Below are 26,285 nucleotides of genomic sequence, written 5' to 3' on the forward strand. Positions count from 1 at the left end.
TTACTGTCTCAGAATAAAATTTTCTTAAAGCCCTTAACCAGGAGATAAAATAATTAGCTGAAGCTAACCAGACTGAGGATGCTAGCCAGTTAAATACCTGATAAGCAGATTCATTTCCCTATTTTCCTCCCCAAAAACTAAGGTGCGTCTTATATTTAGCTTCGTCTTATACTCCGAAAAGTACGGTAATACAATTTTAACCTTCCTGGGTTTCACTAACTTTATGATGCCCGTGATAGAGAAACACCCATATTTTGAATGCCTTTGGAAGGCTAACAAGTTCAGGGTTTGCCATGCTAAGATGTTCCAGAGAACAGGCAGTTCTTCTTAAATCCATGTTATAATCTGGAGCACTTTCATTTCTCAAGTTATCACAGCTTACAGGTATGTGATCTCTTCAACAGTTATATTGCAGGTGAAATCATATTTACTCAGAAGGAAGTCTCTTCTCAGGGTGGTGTAATTTTCAGCTAAGTACACACAGAACTGGACTCCCCCCCCCCATTTCTGTTTTGTTTTTGATCCCTGGATTCATGTCAGTGACTGATACCCACTGATCTAATTAAAGGCGGCAACCGAAGCTACAAGGAACGTCTAATTACCTCTTCCTCTCACCAAAATGTCAGATTCCGTGTCACCCACACAAAGCCAACTTCAAGCTTGTACCTCGGGCCAATAAGATGACTGGGCTACCTTAATTGCAGACCACTGAAAACAACACCGCACTGTAATAAGGAAATCACTGGCATCCATTTCAAAGGATTCAAAGAATTATCTGTGGTTGGGCGTCCCCTCTGCCTGATGCATTATTGCAAAGCCCATGCTTCTAACAAACAGCTGTCGCCACTTGTACATTAGCCTAGGCCCCTCCCTTGCAAATTGTACCGTCTTGATGCCCTTTCTTTCTGTCCAATTATAAAGCGGCGCTAGGTTTCCTCATCAGCCATCTCCGTGTCTTCAAATGGCTTTTCAGTGTCAGACCTATCAGGAAATTAACTCATCATGCAGTGACAGCTGCTAATTTCCCCCCCTAACATGTCAGATAGATCGCCTGCTGAAGCTAATAATGAATCACCAATCCCTGATTAGAAGGTGCTTCCGAAACGTATAACTGCCATCGGAGCTAATTTTTTTCTTCATATAAAATGATATCACCCTAGAGGAGCAGAAAACGAATTGTTCTGTTCAACAAGATGGAACAGAGGTAAGCTGTTCAAAGTGAGCCGTGCGATTGGAAATTATGAGCTAATATTGTAAAGTATAAGAAGGGGTGAAAATTCCACTTTTCGTTCTTCTTTCTTTCATCTTACCAAATGAATTACTCTTTCCTGTTACATAAGCTATTCACTAGAAGTGAGCCTGTTTTAAGGCTCAGGATATGCTTTTGCCCTCTGGGTTCTTTGCGGTATTTTTCTCTGAAAACATACAAAATAGAGAATGCACAGGAAAAAGTTGATGTTGTTGGGGGGTCTCTCTTGTGTTTCCCTTCACTAACTTGCCAATGGCTCAGGCTGCCAGCTGACGGTCCCCAATGTTTTTCAAAACAGGATAGTTCAGATACAAGTTTTGGGCAGCCTGGGGTAAGAAAGCTCATCGCGAAGAACATCTTGAGCCAACGGTGTCTGCAAACATAACAAATCTCTCTCTTGAGGAAGCTTTCTATCAATCTGGATGTTTTGAAGGCAGCATTTATACATGACAACAGTGCTCACAGCACTGTTCATAATTCCCCGTGTTCCTATTTCTTGGTATGTTGGCTTTTTGTGCCAGTTCAACTAACTTCCATGGTGAACTATTGCTGATGAGAGACAGAATATCATTTAGCTTGAAGCTTTTGTTTTGGTTAACATTTTATATCTCTGAATTAACTTTCAAGAGACATTTCTTGAAAACATGGCAGAAAACATTGTGCTGGAAGCTATAAATGTTATGGGGAATGGCTGCAGATACTTGACAGGGCTTCCTGTTTTTTCTGTCTACTGGGGGAAAGGATGCTAGTCATGTAAGTCAACCAAGGATTACATTTATTGAGACTGGCTGACTATGATGAACAAAAATTCCACTGTTATGTACATAGTTAACTATTTGATAAATAGGCAATGTGGGATCTTCCAGTTAGTTTGGATCACCATAATCAATGATTACTAGACACATTGGCTAGGGCTGATGGAATTTGCAGTCCAAAATACAACTATCCCTATAATTCATTATCTCACTTTTTCTAAAATTACTTATTGCCATTTGATGTAGGCCCTGGTGATAACTCAGAGAAAATCAAGATATAGAAACATAGAAGACTGATGGCAGAAAAAGACCTCATGGTCCATCTAGTTTGCCCTTATACTATTTCCTGTGTTTTATCTTAGGATGGATATATGTTTATCCCAGGCATGTTTAAATTCAGTTACTGTGGATTTACCAACCACATCTGCTGGAAGTTTGTTCCAAGGATCTACTACTCTTTCAGTGAAATAATATTTCCTCACGTTGCTTTTGATCTTTCCCCCAACTAACTTCAGACTGTGTCCCCTTGTTCTTGTGTTCACTTTCCTATTAAAAACACTTCCCTCCTGAACCTTATTTAACCCTTTAACATATTTAAATGTTTCGATCATGTCCCCCCTTTTCCTTCTGTTCTCCAGACTATACAGATTGAGTTCATTAAGTCTTTCCTGATACGTTTTATGCTTAAGACCTTCCACCATTCTTGTAGCCCGTCTTTGGACCCGTTAAATTTTGTCAATATCTTTTTGTAGGTGAGGTCTCCAGAACTGAACACAGTATTCCAAATGTGGTCTCACCAGCGCTCTATATAAGGGGATCACAATCTCCCTCTTCCTGCTTGTTATACCTCTAGCTATGCAGCCAAGCATCCTACTTGCTTTTCCTACTGCAGCCAAGCATCCGACTTGCTTTTCCTACTTATACAGAATAAGCATGACCACTTCTCTAAATGAGCATCTTGCTTTCTTCACATCACCGTATAACTGGGTTGAAATGCTTTTGAGAAAGACATGCTTTAAAATAATTTTAAATTTTAAATCCATTATTTTTAGCATAGATGCACCTGCATCAGGATTGTAGGAAACTGCCCTTCCATTCGTTTTGTGAATTATTGAATGAGATGCTTGATATGTCTAGATTCCTAGAAAACCAATCTATAAAATCATATCAAGGCTGGGACCTCAGAGGTTTCATGTTACATATAGAATTTGATGCCAGGAAGTAGTAATGTTGCATAGCCCGAGGAGCATGAGCCATTCTGCTTATCAAATAGTCCAGAATCCCAGATTTCAAATAAATCCAGATTTCTCTGCCATGTTGAAGACAAATGTATTTCTGCCCTTCAAAGGAAAGCCTTGACTGGCAGATAGCACTAGCACTAGTCCTTAGACTTCTATATTGCTTCACAGGGCTTCACAGCCCTCTCTAGGTGGTTTATAGCCAGCTCCCCAAAATCTGAGTCCTCATTTTACTGACTTCAGAAGGATGGAAGGCTGAGTTAATCTTCAGCATTGATGTTGACCCCAAAAGAGAATTACAAAGGAAGGAAAGACATAACTAAGGCATGAAGCTTAGTAATGTGTCAAGTATAAGCACGAGATCAAATATTTTGTTTGGAAGTAAAGAAGCGCAATTTGATGGTTTATAAACTACTAACAGTATCCTGGTGTCCAAACCTGGCATCCTTCCTAAATATGTTTGTTGGGGAATTTTGCACTTAACAAATTCAGAAAGTTTTAATTGGCTGATATTAAAGTAATGAGAATCTAATTTCTCAGACTTGTATATTCAATAGAGGCGTGTTGGCTGAAGAAAAGATCTTTCGAGATTGGTGATAGCAAATGGGCTAAACTGAAAAACAAAAGGTAGAAGCACATAATCTGGGTTTCTGGAGAATCTTTCTCAGCACTTCCAAGCCAATGAACACTTCTTTATATATATATTTTATTTATTTATGCAAAGGTCTGCTCTTTTCATTGTGCATACAATGTGATTGCTGGTTTGACACTGCAGGCTACACTGGTTTTATGAAGGATTAAATGCCACCTGAGACATATTTATCCTAAATAAATCACAAATGGTAAACTGCAGCATGTCAGTGTCAACACCCTGTACAGCTGCGGAAAGGTTAGCCATACAGGACTGAGCATAGCTAAAAATTAGCATCCAAGCCATAAGACCAGAGGGCTCCAGTTAACAGGCAAAATGATCAAGAAGAAATCTTTTCAATGAAAAACATTCCGTTGAGTACCTACGAGAATCTTGCAGAAGGCCATCATTTTGTAAAGGTCACTTTTATCCTGATAACAAACGGGAGTTGATCCTGTCATTGTTCGCTGAAGACAGTATATAATAAGTAGAGAGCGGACTGTCACTTTTAAGAAGAATGGACAAGTTAAACTTGGCTAATTGTGACTTTCAGTCTCTCTTTCTCCCTCTTTTTTTTTTAAATTTTAATTCCCCTTTTTTATTTTGGGGGATGATCTGACACTTCCAACCTGGAAAATAAAAACAACAACATCCTTCTCTGACAAGCACATGTCCCTTGCAGCTAATTTTAGAAGGGACAATTGTGCTCTGACTTTTTGATAATCGGATGTATCGTTTACGCATCTTCTGCCTGATACTTCTGAATCATAAAAATTAGATAATTAAGATATTACATTAAACTAATCCAGTTACTTCCTCTTCTCCTGGCCAGAAAGTCGTGAGTCCAAATGCGAACAGAAAATGTTCCCCCTCCCCTGCTCCTTTCTCATATCAGACTGGGAGAGTAATCATGATGCCTAGTGGAAGTTCTGTAAATCTATGACACTTTTCCAGCTTGCTTCTAAATATAAAAGAAAGACATTCAGGTCCCCAGATACAATTTGTAGGTCACAAATTTGCAGGCCTATAATAATAAAGTCTATGTAATGCCATCTCTGTGTTGATCAACAGTGTATGTCTGTAACATCTCTCAGTGGATTCTATTTCCAGGTAAGGTTAACATTAAAAATGAGAATACACATTTTAATGCTGTTTTTTTATTGTAAAGAATCAACTGTCCCCCTATATATGATAGTTACATCACTTAAGGAAAAACAGAAGTTTTCATAGCAGAAAAATATTCTTTTAAAGCAAGAACTTACTTTAAACAATCAGAACTCATCCACAACTAAATCAACATTCTGATCCAACAAGAAATAGATCAAAGCCAACTTTTTTCACTTAAGCTTAATGGAAGAATTTAACATGGAAAAGGGTCCTCAAATGTTTGCAAACCAATTGCAAAATGCTATATTTGAATGATACTATTTTTTCTTTTTTAAAAAAAAGAAGAAATCCCAGCAATGATTAATTATGTAATAGGCATCAGCAACATTCTTTTGCCTATACCTCCACAGAGATTGATTTCAAAGATATCTCATGATATCTAGTGGGAAGTTCAATCACAATAAAATGTATTTTGTAAAAAAAAAAAAAGCCTTTTTGAACCACGCCATAAATTTCTTTCATTGTGAATACTGCATTTTGAGTAGAAATAACTGGGGCGTATTTAAACAGGTTTGGAATGTAAAATTATTGCATACACAGAATGCCTTAATCTATACATTGTTTATGTCTATGTCAATTGGGTGATATAAGTACAGTACCTGCATATTTAATTTGCTTTCCCTACAGAAAGTCAGATAAGTTAAATTCCATAATTAATCGCAAGAAAGATAAAAATATCAGATGTCAAAATATAATGAAGAGGTGGTAAGCAAAAAAACCCCAAACTATCTAATGGAGATAATTAAATTAATATCCCGGTAGTTGCATCTGTGTAAGTTCTGGTTTTATTTTGTAAATTTTTCAGTGTCTATAACCAGTGACAGTCTGATCAATGCTCATGCAAAAACAATGAGAATTCCCTTTTGTATGTAACATTCCCAGAATGGTGATGCTAATACCGTATAAATGCATTGAACAGCAAATAGCATTTAGAAATGCTTTATAAGTTAACAATAAAACATAATATATTTGATGTTTAATTCTTTCTTTTTTAACTTAATAGGTAGGGTATTTTCATATCTTTTATAGTTCACTGTTATCTCTTTGGCCCTGGATAATAGCTGTTTGTGAACCATCTTCTGTGTAAATGAGCATGCCATTTAGTTGTTCAACACTTCCATCACAAGGATTTTGATCAGAATTTATAACTGTGCCAGCCTGCAAAAGTTCTTGGGTTTCCTCTTTCTCTATCACAGTATGTGAATATACTCTAGAGTCATTCTCAATTTCCTGTGGCAATTGTGTTACTATGTAATGAGTTGCACCACTGGCAAAGTTATTGTTAGACTCCTGTACCATCGCTTGAGCAATCTCCTCTGTGACAATGATCTGTGAAATCTCTCCATCTGCTTCAACAAAATCCATGTGTTGACTTTGGATGCTTAGGGTATGACTATCAGCCTCTTGCATTATTATTTGAGATCCTTCTCTAGATACCATATGCACAGTTCCTTCCTCATTCAAAATAACCTGAGTGACACCTTCTTTCATCAGCTGATCAGCTGCAGCTGTATCGCATACAGCGAACTGGAGGACTCCTTCAACCATTTTCTTGAAGGCGACTTGAGCATTTTCCTGAGATGAAATTATGGTAGATGGATGTACAACTTGTGTTACTACCTCCATGGGCTGTTCTTCTTCAATTTCCTGAACACCGTGGAACATTTGTGTTTCCTGTGTTATGTCATCCATAGAACTGGTGTCTGCTTCTGGATTTGACATTTGCAATGCTTCTTTGTGACAAAGCTGTGCTCTATCCAAGAGTTCTGCTTTGTTCTCCACTTCACCAAGTTCTGTTACAGCACAAAGCAAAGCATCTAATGCTGAGACAGACTCAGGTGGGTGTACCCTTGACGTATCCAAAGAGTCTTGTCTCATTATCTGTTGCACTACTGCATTATTTGGGGATGAAGCCATCCCTATGGAAACTGCATCTTCAAGAGTAGTTTCTCCTACAGAGCCTTCAACGACAACAAGTTGTGTTTTCCCATCTGACAATTGTTCATTAAGTATTTGTTCTGGAAGTATACTACTTACATGAGAGCCATTTTGATTTGTAGCTATCAGTTGTCCATCCTCAGTTATATGTACCACCCTTGCCACTTGGCCCGCCATTGCCAAAGTCTGAAGGGTAGCTGCTGCTGTTTCCTCCACGGACGCGTCAATTGTGAAATCACTGTCGTATCCCTGAATAATGATCACTTGTTGCACTTGTTCACTGGATTGTGGATGCCTCCTCATAGCATGAAGCATCTTATCACTGATTGGAGAAATTTCATCCAGAGCTGATGAAGTAAAGGGGCTGATGGTTTCAACAAATGTAGCTCCTTGACCCTTCAGTCGACATTCATAAGACTTAGAAACTATACCTAAAAAAAGAAAGAAAGAATATGTTTCTTTAATGTCAAAAAATAAGTTTCACAAAATACAGGTATGATATGTGGATGCAATTCTCCTTTCAAATACAGGTTAACTAATGTGATAAATTCTGTATCAATAGTAGGGAAGGGAATACTTGTATATGCAAGATAGTTCACATAAGAGGAATTTATTTATTTATTTATTTATTTATTTATTTATTTATTTATTTATTTATTTATTTATTTATTTATTTATTTATTTATTTATTTATTTATTTATTTATTTATTTATTTATTTGATTTGTATGCCGCCCCTTTCCGTAGACTCGGGGCGGCTCACAACACAATAAAAACAGTTTATAACAAATCTAATAATTTACAATACAAAATATTTAAAATATTTATCCATGCCTGACGACAAAGGTGGGTTTTAAGGAGTTTGCGAAAGGCGAGGAGGGTAGGGGCAGTTCCAATCTCTGGGGGGAGCTGGTTCCAGAGAGTCGGGGCCGCCACAGAGAAGGCTCTTCCCCTGGAGCCCGTCAACCGACATTGTTTAGTTGACGGGACCCGGAGAAGGCCCACTCTGTGGGACCTAATCGGTCGCTGGGATTCGTGCAGCAGAAGGAATTTACGAATCCTATTTCTTTCTTGCTGGGCCTACATGTTTTTATATACTTTCATTCATCTGTTTTTCACACACATAATTGGATGAAGATAACTCCACTGAACAAATTAGCCAAAAATATTATATTTGTTGATTTTTTTTTGTTGAAGGAAATGATCTGCAGCTACAGCTATAAGAATTACAATTGTAAGATTCCTGAAGGTTGTCTAAAGCTGCAGATGAAATTGCCCACACTGGGATACTAGACTATTTATCAGTAGTAGAATTCAAAATTTTTTTTACTACCAGTTCTGTGGGCATGGCTTGGTGGATGTGGCATGGCGATGGGCATGGTAGTGGAAGGATACCGTAAAATCTCAATTCTCTCCCCCATTTTCTCCCAATCAGCTGGGACTCAGGAGGTAGAAAATAAAGGGAGGGGGACCAGTCAGAGGTGGTATTTAACAGATTTCCAAACTACTCAAAATTTCCGCTAGTGTTTCTCCAGAACTGGTCAGAGTTTTCTGAAACCCACCTCTGCTATGTATGTTTTATACATTTTCTTATTGTTTTGTTGTTTTGCTGGTTTTTTAAAAAATGTTTTATTATCTTTCTCAGCTGTAAGGCTGAAATTGTTAGTCCTAGAAGCAAAGAAGCTGACACCAGAAATGGCGCAGGTATCTAAAGGTATCCATTTCTAAAACTGAGATACAAGCAGCCAGACACTACATAAGGCTCGTTTACCAATTAAGCCCTGGATTTTATGTAAAATAAGACAGATTACCTGATTCAATAATATGAAATCCTCAGTATTAGCACTCCATTTTCTGCAATACAAGCAACATATCTATCCAAGTCTTATCCTTTTGAGTGTTCCACTTCGAGCTCTTATATTCTGGTTTAGTTTCTACAAAGATATTTATTGCTGTTGACCAGGGTGAAAGTTTAATAGCAAATTTATTAGAGAATTTCAGTTGGCCAGGCTTGAAATATAATTAATTAATACCAACATGATTACCATGTTGTGAATTACCCAGATGTTTTCCAAAAATGTGGAGGAAACATGGAATCTCTTCACTTAAATTCTGGTTTTCCAACTAACAGGTTTCTGAGATTTTCAAACTGGAAATACTGTAAGTGAAAATGCTGCTGACAAATCAATGTATTGCTGACCCATAGAGCTAGAAGTTCAGTATAGAAGTATCAAAAGCAGACACAAAACCTGAAGTATGACAGATTGGAAAGGGGCAACTGCAGCTTCATCTTGATAGACAATCTTTTCCCTAGATCTGAAGGTAAATTAATGAAAATATTGTCCAATTTAATCCTAACCAATTTATTTATAAGCAATGAATTCAATGAGTTTTGAATCCTAATAAAGTTGTAGAGAAGGTATCTAAAGTTGTGTGAATCTATGCAGCAGACACTAAATTTGAATTTCTAATAGTAAAATCAGTTGATTCTTTAATTTGCAGTTATCCATTTCGGTTAACAATAGCACTGATAAATTGACTACAGACTATACCATATAGTCTGTATTTTTTAAAAAAATAACTATAAATTCTTTGTCCAATCAGAATTACCAACAGTGTAGTTATGAAGGTACATAATGGGCAGCTTATGTATTGTAAGAAAATCTTAATAGAAAAGTAGATTTACACTTTGAGGATGAAGTTTAAACAAGAACCACAAGCTGTTTAATAAAGGCTGCAGTTACATCATATTTGTAACAAAAACCCTCAACATATAGACAATCTATGCATGTTCTCAGTTGTTATTTGCTAAATAATCATTGATCTCCTGTGCCCTCCTTACCAGCTGAACTTTTTTCGGGTCACAAAAGCGCCACCATTTGTCTGGAAACAAATCTGTTTACAGTTGAAGAAGAAGCCCTCAGGATTGGGCTTGATTCTAGGTTCCATTTGGCTATCACTTAAACTTGAAAAACTAGTTTGCTATAATTTACTGTGGATGTACAACACTGTACTTGGAGTGACTGTCACAAACTCTGTAGCATAATGCAATAAGAATGAATCTGCTGAATTTACAATCAAAGAAGATATACAACTGGTTACATAAGATTGCTAAATATCGTTACTATAGCAGTCAAGAGCATTTGGCAACTATTTCAAATTATTTGCTCCTCTGAGAGCAACCTGGTTCCTGTACCTAGACATAATAATTTATAAGAGTTAAACTCATGTATTAGTATTAAAAATAACCTGGTCACTAAGTAGAACCTATGTCACCTTACTGTCTTGCCCAAAGGAAGTAGCAAATTCAATGTGCATGTAAAATGAATCAGCTATTATATCATCCCTAACATTTCATATATATCTCAATACCATTTCTGATGACATTACTGAACTCATAGATGTATCAGGATTTTAGGTTTAAAAACATTGTTCCAGTTTCAGAATATCTCTATGCCAGTTGTTAATGTGAAGGACTAGAATGTACCCATTATCAAAACAAAATTACATTATACCATCCTAATTTTAGATGGCAAGACAGAAGGGAGCCTTTATGTCATTTAGAGAAAAGGGATTTAAAAAAAAAAAATTAAGTGATTGAAATTATTTGTCCAAGTAAAACAGCATGATTGATTTGGCACCCACTGATGGATTAAATTCTGGCAAGGAAATTCTGTTAGGGAAGAGCAAAATGGTTCTTTGTATCATTAACCTTATGCTCTTTCTCTACAGAAATCATACTCAAGATTCTCAGCTTGAAAAAAAAGAATGGAAGGGAGAACATAACACAAAGAGACAATTAAAAATCAAAACTGACTCATATTTTGCAAGAGAACAGTGTAATTAATTTTCCACGTGTGTCTTGCTTTCGTCGTCAAGATGTAGGCTCAGAGTTGTAATGATATGGTCTTAAATCAAAACACAATGCTGCTCCAATATTATCCGCTGGGCTATTTCACAGATAAAGTCTTAAGAGTGAACAGGCATGAAGTGACAGCAGTGCATCAGAGCAGAATAGGAACAGAAGAAGATAAAGGAATATGTCCCCTCCCCTGACTTCAGAGGTAAATGCTGCATCTGTGATTTTATGCATGTCCAGTCTTTGCTCAGCAATTGAATGGGAAGTCTCTTGGGGCTTGAGTTATCCTGCAAATTCCTTGCAGCACAGATAATTATGCCATTCTGACTGCTTGCTTAATCTATTTGAATCCAGAGGTGAGTTAGGCCACTTCCTGACCATTAAAGTAAACTACATGGGTAAATACTGCTGTCACTAAAGGAGTGTGATGAAGCTTAACTACACCAACATCTTAACTTCGGCTCAGTGCAACCCAAGCTATTCCATCATAGTTCATAAATGCGATTGCAGGTCCATCTTTTGATTCAGCAATTTAATAACTTCGAGTGCTGTCAGTAGTGCTTTGAAAAATGGATCCTATAAAATGTAACAGCCTCAATCAGATTGTAAAAGATTCACCCACGGAAGATTCTCCCATTTTCAACTATAATGAATTAATGTTGAGCTGTGTAGAAGTTCAAGTGTCAGTTAAACTAATGTGAATCTGTGGTGTAGGCTTAAATTTTAACTGGGCCAAAAATTTATTGGGAACATCAAGTTCAATTTTAGTGATCTTGATGGTAAATGTAATATGTGCAGCTGAATGGATTCCCTTTGTTTTGAGAGCATAGAAGTTAACAGGGAAAAAATGTAATTCTAGAGATATGTTTTAAGAAGTAGTTATGGCAAAACTTGCTTCTCCCCTACTTTTCTATTCATTTTTTTTCCTATCAAACTGTATCAAATAAATCTTTTAGAAATGCATTTTAAACAAATGCTGATACAAAGGAATACATTTTTTGTTGGACATAATCATAGAAGTAAAATGCAAAGATGGTTGGACTTGCTGTTGATCGTCATTACAAAGTATAAATGAACAGAATTACATCTTAAATTGATGAAATACAATAACATAAGATTGCTATCTAGGGATAAAAGATCCTATGGATGTGTTTCATATCTATGGATATCAAGATCACAGAATTGGTTATTTTCCAAATATTCTGTATTTTCAACAAAGCCTTTATTTATCAGCTGACACTTGGAGCAATTATTTAAGAAATGAAAAATCTCAAATATTGTGGGATATTATATCATTACTCTATTCATGTTTATAGGCCACCTTCTCAGCAAAACAGGACAAGATATGCTTTATTTAATGTGATTAATGAAGAGCACAAATAAGATTTACCCCAGCTGTGTTTTTGAAATCAAGAACCGAGTAGTTTGCTGTTGTACGTCTATATTATTTTTGTTACAGTCCTCATTTCCCTGGCCTCCACCCTTATAGAATAAATACCTTATTCTTTTGTTAAGCTCACATTTAATTAAAATGTACAGGATTTGTGCAGCGAACTTGAATGAAACAAATAAAACAAGGGCCCCCCTCTCTTGAAGGCATACGTTGTGAATGAAAAATGTCATTACAGTCTAAAATTTTTTGCAGTAAACAGGGCCTACAGAGGGAAGTTTCCTCTGTAATGACATCCATAAAATACACAAATGGCACTTTTAGTACCATCCTGAATATGGCATTTTCTGTGCTCTACACACAATCTAAATGGTTTGATCATAGAGCATAATACTCCATTGGGTTTATAGAACAATCAATGTTCCATAAAATGATGTATTTATCCAATAGTAGGCTCAGCAGTTACTGGTGTATGACATTGTAGGACACTGGCTTTGTACTGTTCAGCAGCACACATGCTGGCTGTAAAACTTATCTAACACTACTTCAACAACTTCATCTCATCTGTGTCAAGTAATTTGTTGAAGCCTCAGCTTGGCTTAAAAAAAACCCTTGTAATAAAAATTCATAGAATTTTCAAGAGAATGAAAGCTGATGACAATAGAAAGGTCACATTGTGTCTCCACTAAAGGGGTCAAGGGTTATTTGCAGTTCTAAAACAGAAAGTAGATTTCATGCATCGTGTAGCAGATAAAGATGGCATTAAAAAGACTTGTCTCCAAAAGTAATGCATAACGTATCAGGAAAATTTGGGTTAACGCAATATTGCATGTAAACCTCCACTTTGGCTTCATTTTTATACTTTAACAGGCATCCATTTGGGCGAAGTGTACCTTGCCGATCAAGATAAAATCAAGGAAATGGACTAAAGAACATTGAGTGATGTATGCATATTTTTAACAATATGTATTGAAGACTTTATCATGTGTGTGTGTGTTTTATCTACTGGGCACTGTGACATTACTCCTGCTGGTTATTTCCCTATATAATGCTCATTATAATTATTACAATTGAATATTTTAGATAACATTAAATTAAAGACAATCTTTAGGCAGTATATATTGACCAACTGACGTTACAGTGTTAATATCGAGTTTCAATGAAAAGTTTCTCAAAACCCAATTCCAGTATTCTAGTTACCTTCCTTTGCTCCCTTTCTTTCACTTAGCCTTTAGTCAAAAGAAAACCGGGGGACTAAAATTGGTAGTCTAGCTTTATCGATTAGTCCATAGGTGGTATCAAAGTGGAGTTCCAGACACAAATGGTAGTTAATATGTTGGCTACCTCCATTGGGGTAATGAAAAAGAAATCCTGCCCTGTAGCTGGATGAAGAGTGAAAAGAATGCCAAAGGAATGCCAAAGCACTCAATGTGTTATTTTTAAAAGTCATTTTCAGTTATGCCCATTTTTATGGGAAGTTATTGTAGGAGACGACTAGGTGGACTCTGAGGGTGGGGTCATATACTTCATCAGTTTGGAATCCTTACGTTCCCACAAGAGATCTAAGTCCATAAATTCTGTTGATCCTTATCTAGAACCAATTAGGTTTGACCATTAGTAGATCAGATTCTTGTGTACAAGTAGAATGAAATAAAGTTCTAATGCTCTGAGCTCTACTCCTGTTCCTGGTTTCTTGTGCCTAAACCACTTACTGAGCATATACTATGCAATGAATAGAAATGGTTAGAAGTTTTATTCCAAAGGTCCTATTGCTAGAACTATTCTTGCTATGCTTCCCAATGCCCGCAAATGTCTCCCAAAGCAACCTGTACGAAAGTAATCATGGTTTTTGTCTAACTGTTCATAAAACAAGAGTAGGAATAAGACATCGTATTTATGGCGCTAAAGCAAACTACAATCTGAGCTAACTCGTCAGGGTTTTTTTTTACCCTTGGTGGTGCAGTGGTTAGAGTGCAGTACTGCAAGCTCCTTCTGCTGATCACTGGCTGCCAGTAGTTTGGCAGATTGAATCTCAGTAGGATCAAGGTTGACTCAGCCTCCCATCCTTCCAAGGTCGGTAAAATGAGGACACAGATTGTTGGGGGCAATATGCTTACTCTCTGTAAACCACTTAGAGAGGGCTATAAATCCCTCTGAAGCGATATATACCATATTTTTTGGAGCATAAGATTCACCAGAGTGCAACTAGATTTTAGAGGTGGAAAAGAAGGAAAAAGTATTCTGAACCAAATGGTGCAGTATGTATGTATGTGTGTGTGTGTGTGTGTGTGTGTGTGTGTGTGTGTGTATGTATGTATGTATGTATGTATGTATGTATGTATGTATGTATGTATGCATTTATATGCCACTCCTCTCCAAGGACTTGGGGCGGCTCACAACATATCAAAACAATATATAGTATACATATCTAAAAATTCAATTAATATAGCTAAAATATCATTTAAAATAACTCATCTCCATTCGCACACTCATTGGCCAGAGGGCTAGGGTCTATGGCCCCAAGCCTGGCGGAACAGATATATAGTAATATATTATAGTATATATTATATATTATAGTAATATATATATAGTAATATATTATTTAATATATAATAATATATTATTTAATATTTAATACCTTTTACAAATATGTATACTTTTTACAACCATGTACACTTTTTACCAACTTCAAACTTGACAACTTTAAGACTTGTAGACTTCAACTCCCAGAATTCCTCTTCCAGTCATGCTAGATGGGGTAATTAGAAGGCAAAAATAGCCCAATTTTGCTTTTTTTCTACTGTTTTTTTCACAAAAATGGAGGCATTTTTGCCTTCCCCCAGTCCTCAGGAGCTCTCTGCAGGCTCCCCAGATCCTTTGCCCACCCCATTTTTGTGAAAAAATGGGTGAGAAACATCCCATTGCTTGAAAAAATGGGCATTTTTGCCATCCCTCAGCAGCCAAGAGAGGTGGGGCTGCAGGTGAGGGGCGGGGCTTTGGGACAGCAAAAATGACTGTATTTGTGTATAAGATGCATTGAAATTTACACTCTCTTTTGGGGAGGGAAGTGCATTTATATTCAGAAAAATATGGTAACCCTATTGCTACTGCTATTGCTATTTAACCAAAGAACAAACATGGAAAAATCCTTTTTTGTTTTATAATGCAAGTTAATTAACAGGATAACATATTCAAATATAAAATAATAAAAACAAGGAAAAGAGTAAAAAGGGGAGGTAGGAAAATAACATAACCAACAAAACCACTCTAAAAACTGAACCATGTCAATTAAAAGTCTTCTTCCTTGTCCCTTTGTTGAAAAAGCAATTAATTCCTGTATTGGCAGACGAGATATATCAACAATTCATGGCTGCAACTCTGTTATAGATTTCTCTTTCCAGTGTCCTATGATAACTCTTTTAGCCAGCAGGTGTTTATTTCACTCTGAGGAAATTGTGAGAGGAAGTCAAGCAAAACTAGCTGTATTATTTTGCCTGTCTTAATGCAAGTGTGCAGCCACCTGAAGGGTTTTTTTAAGTGATTCTACAAAGCTATTACCATGCTATTATTTACTTAGTTGCTTTTTTTTACTTATAAGCCGCCTCAGTTTCCAAGCAAATCTAGACAGAGTACACAAAATTACATTACGATTACTGAGGTTTTTAATCCTGGCATAACATGATTTGTCCCCTTCAAAGGGACAAGTCATATTAGAAATAGACTTTAAACCAGGGGTGCCCAACTTGGCGGCTCCCAGAATTGGAGTTGTTAAGTTTGCTGGGGAATTCTGGGAATTGAAGTCCACAAGTCTTAAAAATTGCCAGGATTGGATCGCCCTGCTTTAAAGTTCTTGATAGCACTGCTAGCACAATTCCATTACAACTCACATATTCTAGCAACCCGAGGACAGGATGGGCACAGAGTTTTCAAAATGATTTCCCTTGATAACATTAGCAATTGATAAGTAACATTGCCCGAGAACAGGTGGGATAGCTATTGTGAATATGCTAAAATGCTATGCTTTAGCTGCCATATGCCTGTGCTCAGGATGGGGAGTAATGGTAGAAACATAGAAACATAGAAGTCTGACTGCAGAAACAGACCTCATGGTCCATCTAGTCTGCCCTTATACTATTTTCTGTATTTTATCTTAGGATGGATATATGTTTATCCCAGGCATGTTTAAATTCAGTTACTGTGGATTTATCTACTACTACTCTTTCAGTAAAATAATATTTTCTCATGTTGCTTTTGATCTTTCCCCCAACTAACTTCAGATTGTGTCCCCTTGTTCTTGTGTTCACTTTCCTATTAAAAACACTTCCCTCCTGGACCTTATTTAACCCTTTAATATATTTAAATGTTTCAATCATGTCCCCCCTTTTCCTTCTGTCCTCCAGACTATACAGATTGAGTTCATTAAGTCTTTCCTGATACGTTTTATGCTTAAGACCTTCCACCATTCTTTTGACATGGTGATGTCAAAATGGCAGCCATGACCATGCAATCCCTTTTTTACATGTATCAGGCACACAATGCACTTACGAAGAGGCTCGGGACTTTGACTCTATGCTTGCAGACATCATATCAACACTTTTATAAGGTCAAGCAAGCAAGAAAACATTTCTAATGAGACTTCTATAAATTCCTCTACAGCAGTGGTTCCCAACCTGGGGAGTCAAATACCGGTAATCATTTCACAGGGGTCGCCTAAAACCATGGCAAAACACAAATTTCCCATGGTGTTAGGAACTAAAGCTTCTATTATGGCGCTTTGGAACCCATTTTTACAATCCGACTAATCAGGCGTTGTCACAGTGGAGGTGTCCCTCTGACCTTTCTGCCAATCAGCTTAAAGCTCTGTTGGGAGAATTGGCACAACAACATGAGAAACTATATTAAGGGGTTGCAGCATTAGAAAGGTTGAGAACCACTGCTCTACAGTATACAGTGATACCTCTACTTAAGAACTTAATTCGTCCTGTGACCAGGTTCTTAAGTAGAAAATTTGTAAGTAGAAGCAATTTTCTCCATAGGAATCAATGTAAAAGCAAATAATGAGTGCAAACCCATTAGGAAAGAAATAAAAGCTCGGAATATTGGGGAGGAGGAGGAAGAAGAGGAGGAGAACAGTCGCTGCTGAAGGAAGGAGTGAGGGGAGGGGAATCAAAAAAATCCAAAACTTTAAGGCTGGAAAAAAAAGAGGGACTCTGAGGTGGTGAGGAGGAGCACATGCCTCCCGTATACCTGGCACGAGGTTGCCTCCCATACACTGCGCCAGAGAGAGAAATGCAGGTGGAATGGCAGGAAACTGGCCAGGACTTTGTGCCACTCCCAAGTTTCCTGTGAAAATTTTCCGGACTCAGGTTCTTAAGTAGAAAATGGTTCTTAAGAAGAGGCAAACAAATCTTGAACACCCGGTTCTTATCTAGAAAAGTTCTTAAGTAGAGGCATTCTTAAGTAGAGGTACCACTGTACCCATATTATCTTTGCCAGCTATTTTTAAGCCTATGTTACTCCGTGAAAAATCATATGCTTACACATTGCTACAAAAATAATTTATACTATCAGAAACAATGACAACTAGCAGATAGTTTACACGATAGTATTGTATTGTCTTGGTTAATTCCCCCGAGAATTTGGGGTTCTGTGTTTAACTTGCTCCTTATGTTTTCTTGTTAGTGCGCTAAAACTATTACTGTCATAACTTGCTTTTCATATCTATGCTTTGTTTATAAATGGAAGCATGGTACAGTATACTGTCATATCTTTCCAGAGCAAATTATAGGAAATAACCATTTATCTTCATTGCAGACACATTCTTATGTTTGGTAGAAAACAAACCAGTATTCACCAACTGCACAGAGGCACCATTAAAATCAGATTTACAGTAAACAGAACCTGCAGCTGGGGTAAAACACTGTTAGTATTTTAATTATCAGCAAGGCTTTTGGAGGTCTAACATCTGCTCACAGCCAAAAGACAGCAGCTGTTTGTGTACACATGAAACAACGTGAATTTTTGTCTATAAATATTAAAATATACTGTATGTGGTGTATATGTTGCCACAACACTCTTATTAGGACTGTCATGTCTATGGGGCATCTAAAACTCTTTCTTGCTTCTAGTAAATTCAGAAAGAACTCCCTTCAGAAGAATTTGAGCCGAAGAGAGCAGAAATTCTTGAAACCATAAATTGAACATACTTACAGGGGTTATTTAACTATGAAAATGCTTAGAATCTAAATCCTCACAAAATATCGGTTCTGATTACTGCACTTCCAAATGACACCAAAGAGAATAATGTTGAGGGCCAAATCCAATACATTTTTAATATTTATAATCTTTATTATCCTTGCAATTCTCACACATATTTTTGAATGGTTAATATTTTTGATGGCGCAGTGGTTAGAGTGCAGTACTGCAAGCTACTTCTGCTGATAACCGTCTGCTGGCAGTTTGGCAGATCGAATCTCAGTCCGCTCAAGGTTGACTGAGCCTTCCATCCTTTCAAGGTCAGTAAAATGAGGATCCAGATTGTTGGGGGCAATATGCTTACTCTCTGTAAACCGATTAGAGATGGTTGTAAAGCACTGTGAAGCAGTATATAAGTCTAAATGCTATTGCTAATATCAAGAGAGTACCAAGGACCCCTTATTTCAATACTGAGCTACAAATGTTCTTTTCTATTGGTACTTACACTACTGCAACAGCGTACATACAGCTGTTTTTAAAGATGACTCAAATGTAAAGAAAGTAACTGCCAGGTTGTTGGAAGCGTCCTTGATTTTTCTAAACAAAAAATACTAGAATTGGAATACCAATTGTGTTTATGGTTGTAATGATATGTTTTATCTGATTGTGTAAACAGAATAAGAACAGTTTTGATAGAGGTATGCAAACTTCCACAAATAAATCAATATTTGAAAATCTACCATGCATTTGTAAAGCAACTTGAAAAAGCCAATTGTTACCTGACTTCATCCTGGAAAAACAGCATACGTTTACTGCAATGGCCCGATTCTTAATTTTTGTCAACATTGTGTTTTGAACTAAGTTGTCCAACAACACAAGCTTTGGTGCAGTGTTTTGCTCTCTGACAAAGCATTAGGAATAGTTGCCAATCAAATGGGAAAAAAAAAGATATCCAATTTGTCACATCTTTTCACTGCCAATCTATGAAATGTGCTTAAACACATTTCATTAATACTGACATATGCTCAACACTATTTAGCAATTTGTTTCGTTTTAGAAATTTTAACTGGGGATAGCAGGGTTTCCAGTTGAACACAACTAAAAACAGATATCTTATCTCAAACAGTTTTTTAAATGTGTTGTCGTTTGCAGTATGCTATTGGGTGTTTAAAGTTATTTTGATTTCTCTGTGATGGTTCTCTTTATTCTATTCATGCTTGAACTCTGAAAAAGTGGCTGGGGAAGAATTTCATGAACATATAAGAGCTTCTGCCAGCAATTGAGATAAAACATCTAACAATGTTGCTGATGAAAGACACATGGATGCCAAATGATGCTCTTTTCAAAAACGTCAAAATTAACTCCTAACATTCCCACTGTTCTTAAATTTATCGATCCTTTAAAAATGGATCAAATGCAGAAGCAGAGAACAAAGGTAATATAAATATTCTATCTATTTGATAGGCTAGAAGTGAAAGTGTGATGCTTTGCTTCTATTTCTCAAGTATAATTTAGAATGTATTTAATACATCCTTTATCTGTAGTTGATGAAATATTTATTTTTTATGACTGCACTTTTCAGTACATTGTCCATAGATTTATTTATTTATTTATTTATTTATTTATTTATTTATTTATTTATTTATTTATTTATTATTTAGATTTGTATGCCGCCCCTCTCCGAAGACTCGGGGCGGCTCACAACAAGATAGAACAAATCATAAATAATCCAAATAACTTTAAAATATTTAAAGATTTAAAATAACCCCATATACTAACAGACACACACACAAGCATACCATGTATAAATTGAGCATGCCCGGGGGAGGTGTTTCAATTCCCCCATGCCTGATGGCAAAGGTGGGTTTTAAGGAGTTTACGGAAGGCAGGAAGAGTAGGGGCAGTTCTAATATCTGGGGGGAGTTGGTTCCAGAGAGCCGATGCCGCCACAGAGAAGGCTCTTCCCCTGGGGCCCGCCAACTGACATTGTTTAGTTGACGGGACCCGGAGATGTATATTCTCGCAATCAAACATCAATATATCAGTGCCCATCTAGTCCTTTTTTATGTCCAGAAACAAGAGCTCTAATACACTCTCTGCTTCTTATATTCATGGATATTAATTAGCAAACTGCATTGCATTGTATTGTTTTGCTTTGGGGAAAAATGTTTTTTCACTTCCCTATGATTGGGATTGTAATCACATAAACTGAAATCACTTTCTCCACCATATCCATTTCAATCCTTAAGCATACCTTCTAATGGAAATTAATACTTCACAAATGATACAATTGATCGAACAAAGCTGATTTTTTAATTTCTGTTCTATGGATATTATTCAGCAGATGTTATTCAGTAGTTGCCAATTGTTTCTAGCTTATATATGTACATAAACACTGCTTGTGATTTTAGACCCTATACTGGACATTCAAATTGCTCTTGAAAGGATAGCATATACACTAATCACTAACAGAAACCTTCAAAAAACAGAAATCAAAGGTGTTGCATGCTGAGAAAAGTTTTTCTCATCTCATCTTTCTTTATAAGTCGCTTTTCTCTCTACGATTACTTTAAGGTGAAGATCTTGAGGTAGATTAGTATCACTGCCACTATAAATAACACCAAATATCACAAATGCTGAACTTCACTGTGAAATGGAGACAGCTGAGCTAGCCAACAGGTAAACACCCAGACAGAATTGTAGGTTCCTAACTTTAAACCATAAATTAAGAAAGATGACTTTCCTTTTTCAGAAATACTTTTAGAGCAGGGATGTCAAACTCAATTTCATTGAAGGCCATGCCAGAGTTGTGTTAGACTTTAGAAGGCCGGTGTGTGTGTGTGTGGGGGGGGGGGGGGGGGGGGGTTGAGCATGCATGGGGTGGGGGTAGGCAGAATATAGCTCATGTTGAGGGTGCTTGCAGTGGCCCATGCATTCTGCCAGCTAAAATGGGTTCTTGCGCCCCATTTTTGGCTGCAACGACCTCCTGCAGCCCTCGGCCAGCAAAAATGGAGCTCGGATGAGCTGTTGGAAGAGGGCTGCAGAAGGCTATCATGGCTAAAAATGGATCTTGTGAAGACTGCTCATGGCTTTTCCAAGCTCTGTATTCACTAGCAGAGGCACCGAGGGCTGGTCCTTTGCTATGTCCAGAGCAGCCTGGGAATGAAAAACAATATTATTGCCTTTTGTCTCCTTTAAAAACTCACCAAAAAAATTGTGGCAGATCCTTGGGATGAACTTAGGTACTTCAACTCCAAATTTACTGTAAATGCACTTAGTTCTCTGTGATTTCAAATCATCTTATTTCTGCTGAATTTAAATAGCCGATTTCTAACGTGTTTAAATAAACACTATTTAAACCTGTTATATCATCAAATGCAAACACTGCACATTAAACAGAGAATATCAACCACTCATGAAAATGATGGGAAGTGACACCAAAGTAATAACACGATTACAGGTTTATGGATTCCTGAAGTCAACATAAGCCAAGTCCCCCCCCCCTCAACCCCTTATGTGATTTTAGCAGATGAGATGTTTCAGTACAATCTGTTTTTGATGAAATGCATATAGCACATTCAGATCATCAGTCCTGTAACTTGAAAGACTGCTAGAAACATTTGGAGGTCTAACAGAAAACAAGAAATGGCATGAATTGGGAAAGAAGCCAGTATGACAACTGGGGACAAGGGACACAATAAGGCAAGAAGTGAGACAAATTGTAGCTTATGGATGCTACCAGCAAGCCTTCACAAAATAGTCACACAGAAAGCATTGTGCAGGAACAAAAGGCTGTAATGACAGAATTGGACATTTTTTTGTGTGTGTTTCGGAAAGCAGCCAGCCACAGATGGGTCTGTCATACTGTATGCTTCCTTTTTAGGAAACCTTGGCTACTGTCACTTGAGATCATGCTTATAGACAAAGGAAGCTACAGGCTGAAGTGTGAAGAGGGCAAATAGGTCTAAAAATACCCCAATTTTTAGTATGTTCCATTTGATAGTGGTCAACTAGAATTCTAGTTAACCACTATGCTATATAGATTTCACTTGTCCTTTAATTCCATTCATACATTTTCATTTTAAATTCGATGACATTGTAAGTAGCACAAAAGCCACCCAAAGTCCTTCAGGAGTTGGGTGGCCTATAAATTAAATTAATAATAATAAAAGCCTGCAGCAAAAAATATCATTTTCTAGATATAGCTGCACTCTTTCTTGGCAATGTGCAAACTAAATGAAATGAATCCCCCTTCTTTTAACATATGGAAAAAAGTTTTTGGCTGTATGTAAATGAAACTGATACATTTAAGCTGTAAACAAATATATGAACCCCATTTTTCTTGAATGAGATCAATGGCCTATCCTGGAAAATTTTTCATAGAAGAGCTAATATTAGTTGATCAATTGTCATTAGCATCCTATTCCTATCTGTGATCTTAGAAGCCGATGTCTTAGAAGAACTTGAACGATTAAAGATAAATAAGGCAATGGGTCCAGATGGCATCCACCCCAGAGTTCTTAAAGAACTCAGATCTGTCATTGCTACCCCCCTGACTGATTTGTTTAACCAATCCTTGTTAACAGGAGAAGTTCCTGAGGATTGGAGAATGGCCAGTGTTGTGCCTATTCACAAGAAGGGCAGTAGAGAAGAAGCTGGTAACTACAGGCCAGTTAGCTTGACATCAGTTGTAGTTAAAATGATGGAGACTCTACTCAAAAAGAGGATAAATCAGCACCTAAAAAACAATAACTTATTAGACCCAAATCAGCATGGCTTTACTGAAGGCAAATCATGTCAGACTAATCTCATTGATTTCTTTGACTATGTCACAAAGGTGTTGGATGAAGGTGGTGCCGTGGATATTGCCTACCTGGACTTCAGCAAAGCCTTTGATACGGTTCCACATAAAGAGCTGATAGATAAATTAGTGAAGATTGGACTTAATCCCTGGATAGTTCAATGGATTTGCAGCTGGCTGAAGCGTAGACATCAGAGAGTTATTGTTAATGGCGAGTATTCTGAGCAGAGTCAGGTTACAAGCGGTGTGCCACAAGGATCTGTTCTGGGTCCTATTCTTTTTAATATATTTGTGAGTGACATAGGGGAAGGTTTGGTAGGGAAGGTTTGCCTATTTGCCGATGACTCTAAAGTGTGCAATAGGGTTGATATTCCTGGAGGCGTCTGTAATATGGTAAATGATTTAGCTTTACTAGATAAATGGTCTAAGCAATGGAAACTGCAGTTTAATGTTTCCAAATGTAAAATAATGCACTTGTGGAAAAGGAATCCTCAATCTGAGTATTGTATTGGCAGTTCAGTGTTGGCAAATACTTCAAAAGAAAAGGATTTAGGGGTAGTGATTTCTGACAGTCTCAAAATGGGTGAACAGTGCAGTCAGGCGGTAGGGAAAGCAAGTAGGATGCTTGGCTGCATAGCTAGAGGTATAACAAGCAGGAAGAGGGAGATTATGATCCCACTATATAGAATGCTGGTGAGACCACATTTGGAATACTGTGTTCAGTTCTGGAGACCTCACCTACAAAAAGATATTGACAAAATTGAACGGGTCCAAAGACGGGCTACAAGAATGGTGGAAGGTCTTAAGCATAAAACGTATCAGGAAAGACTTAATGAACTCAATCTGTATAGTCTGGAGGACAGAAGGAAAAGGGGGGACATGATCGAAACATTTAAATATATTAAAGGGTTAAATAAGGTCCAGGACGGAAGTGTTTTTAATAGGAAAGTGAACACAAGAACAAGGGGACACAATCTGAAGTTAGTTGGGGGAAAGATCAAAAGCAACATGAGAAAATATTATTTTACTGAAAGAGTAGTAGATCCTTGGAACAAACTTCCAGCAGATGTGGTAGATAAATCCACAGTAACTGAATTTAAACATGCCTGGGATAAACATATATCCATCCTAAGATAAAATACAGAAAATAGTATAAGGGCAGACTAGATGGACCATGAGGTCTTTTTCTGCCGTCAGACTTCTATGTTTCTATGTTTCTATCTGGATTTTTTACCCTATCCAATCCTAAGGGCTTAAAATTATAATTCACATTATGTAATCTTCAGAAGCATAGAGGAAAATTAGCTGACTGAAGTGAAATCTTTCTATAGATAAGCATTCAGTTCAGTTCAGTCCTTCAGTTCAGAAAGTAGTAGTTCAGGTTATTTTTTGCAAATCTCAAGTATCCAGTAGTTGCAACAGAAGGAAACAGCCGTACAATTTAATTTTAAGATCCACTAAAAATGCTCACTTTATATCAGGGATGGACTGTTACAGATTCGTTTGGGTTTGGGAGAACCCATACCTAACATTATGGTCGTTTCAGAGAACCTTCAAATTCCATCTCTGCCTGGTCCCTCCCATTCTGCCTGGTTCCTCCCAGGATTTTTCACCTAGCTAATTTTGGATGCGGCGACTCAGAGAGGAGGAAAAACTGGTCTTCTGGAAGCTTTGGAGGCCCTCTGGAGCTCAGGGGAAGCAGGTTTTGCCCTCATAGAGGCTCTAGGAAAGCCTCCGGAGCCTCGGGAAGGTGAACACCCCCCCGCAGGAGGCCGACTAGGCCACGGCCACCATGGCCACACCCACCCAGCAACTGGACAGAGAATACATTGCTGAAATTTTTGAAGCCCATCCCTGGTTTAAATACTGCTGAATTTAAAAAGGGTAAAAGAGGCTCTGTGTTCAATACTTATCTAGCACTTTCTCTCACATAAGACTCTTCTGTCTCCCATCATACTTTTCCATCGTTTATAAATTTGGCAAATTTACACAATTTTGAAATAAAATACCAGTACTAAACAGACTGCCAAGTTATGGTATCCAAGCACAGACAGTATATTTCCTTGTATTTCTACCATCTGTACGTGCACCCACAAACTCAACAATTTTATAAATATAGAAATGGTGAAGTTTTTTTTAAAAAAGGAAAAGCATTATTTTGGAAGCCGATAAGGGGCATTTACCAGAAGTGAGCAAGCCTCTTTTGAAATTTCAAGATGAAAGTTGATATCTGCTATTCCTAGTCTTTCCTGATACTGGTTTCTCTCTCATTACCTGCGGGACTGCCTTCTGCCGCACGAATCCCAGCGACTGTTTAGGTCCCACAAAGTCGGCCATCTCCAGGTCCCGTCAACTAGACAATTTTGTTTGGTGGGACCTAGGGGAAGAGCTTTTTCTGTGAGGGCCCCAGCCATAGTTCCCTCTAAGCTGAGCAGTGAGCAATCGCTCACTTAAAAATCATCATCAACTCAGAGTTTTTCAAACCTGCCCAGAAGCTGAGAGGGAAAAAGTGAGAGGGAAAGAGTGCTGCCCAGTCCCGAAGGGACTGTCGCTCAGACACTATACTTTTCCGCCCACACCAGAAAAAAATTAGAGGGGACATTGGCCCCAGCCCTCTGGAATCAGCTCTCCTCAGAGATTCGCACCCTCTTCGCCTTTCATAAAAGTTTAAAAACCTATCTGTGCCGCCAAGCTTGGGGTCATTAGACCCTAGTCTCCTGGCTGACAAGTGTGTATGTCTTGCTGTGTGAATGGGAATAAATGTTTTTTAATGTTATTAGAGTTTTTAAAGATTTTTAGTGATATTAATTGGATATTTAGATATGTACACTGTATACTGTTTGATATGTTGTGAGCTGCCCTGAGTCCTCAGAGAGAGGTGGCATACAAATCCGATTAATAAATAATAAATAAATAAATTACACTTTTAAAGATAAATGGGTAAATTCAGGGTGAAAGAAACTGGAGGCCAGGTAAGGATTAAGATGAAAGCAGTGAGTTGGTTTTGGACATATCTTGATTTGGCTTTTCTGAACTTGTATTCCTTTCTTTAACACCCCCATT

The 26,285-nt window shown here is 37.5% G+C and overlaps 1 protein-coding gene across 1 annotated transcript in view; it reads right to left on the reverse strand.

The window, feature by feature from the left end:
- Positions 1-5,014: 5,014 nt before the first annotated feature.
- The window catches only part of ZNF407 (zinc finger protein 407), a 412,594-nt gene continuing 391,323 nt past the window's right edge, over positions 5,015-26,285 (reverse strand). The window contains exon 9 of the mRNA XM_070747444.1: positions 5,015-7,409. Coding sequence (XP_070603545.1) covers positions 6,064-7,409 — 1,346 coding nt within the window. The 3' untranslated portion in view covers positions 5,015-6,063. The remainder of the gene's footprint in view (positions 7,410-26,285) is intronic.

Source organism: Erythrolamprus reginae, chromosome 3 (genome assembly GCF_031021105.1).
Source record: "Erythrolamprus reginae isolate rEryReg1 chromosome 3, rEryReg1.hap1, whole genome shotgun sequence".
In the NCBI taxonomy this organism is placed as follows: domain Eukaryota; kingdom Metazoa; phylum Chordata; class Lepidosauria; order Squamata; family Dipsadidae; genus Erythrolamprus; species Erythrolamprus reginae.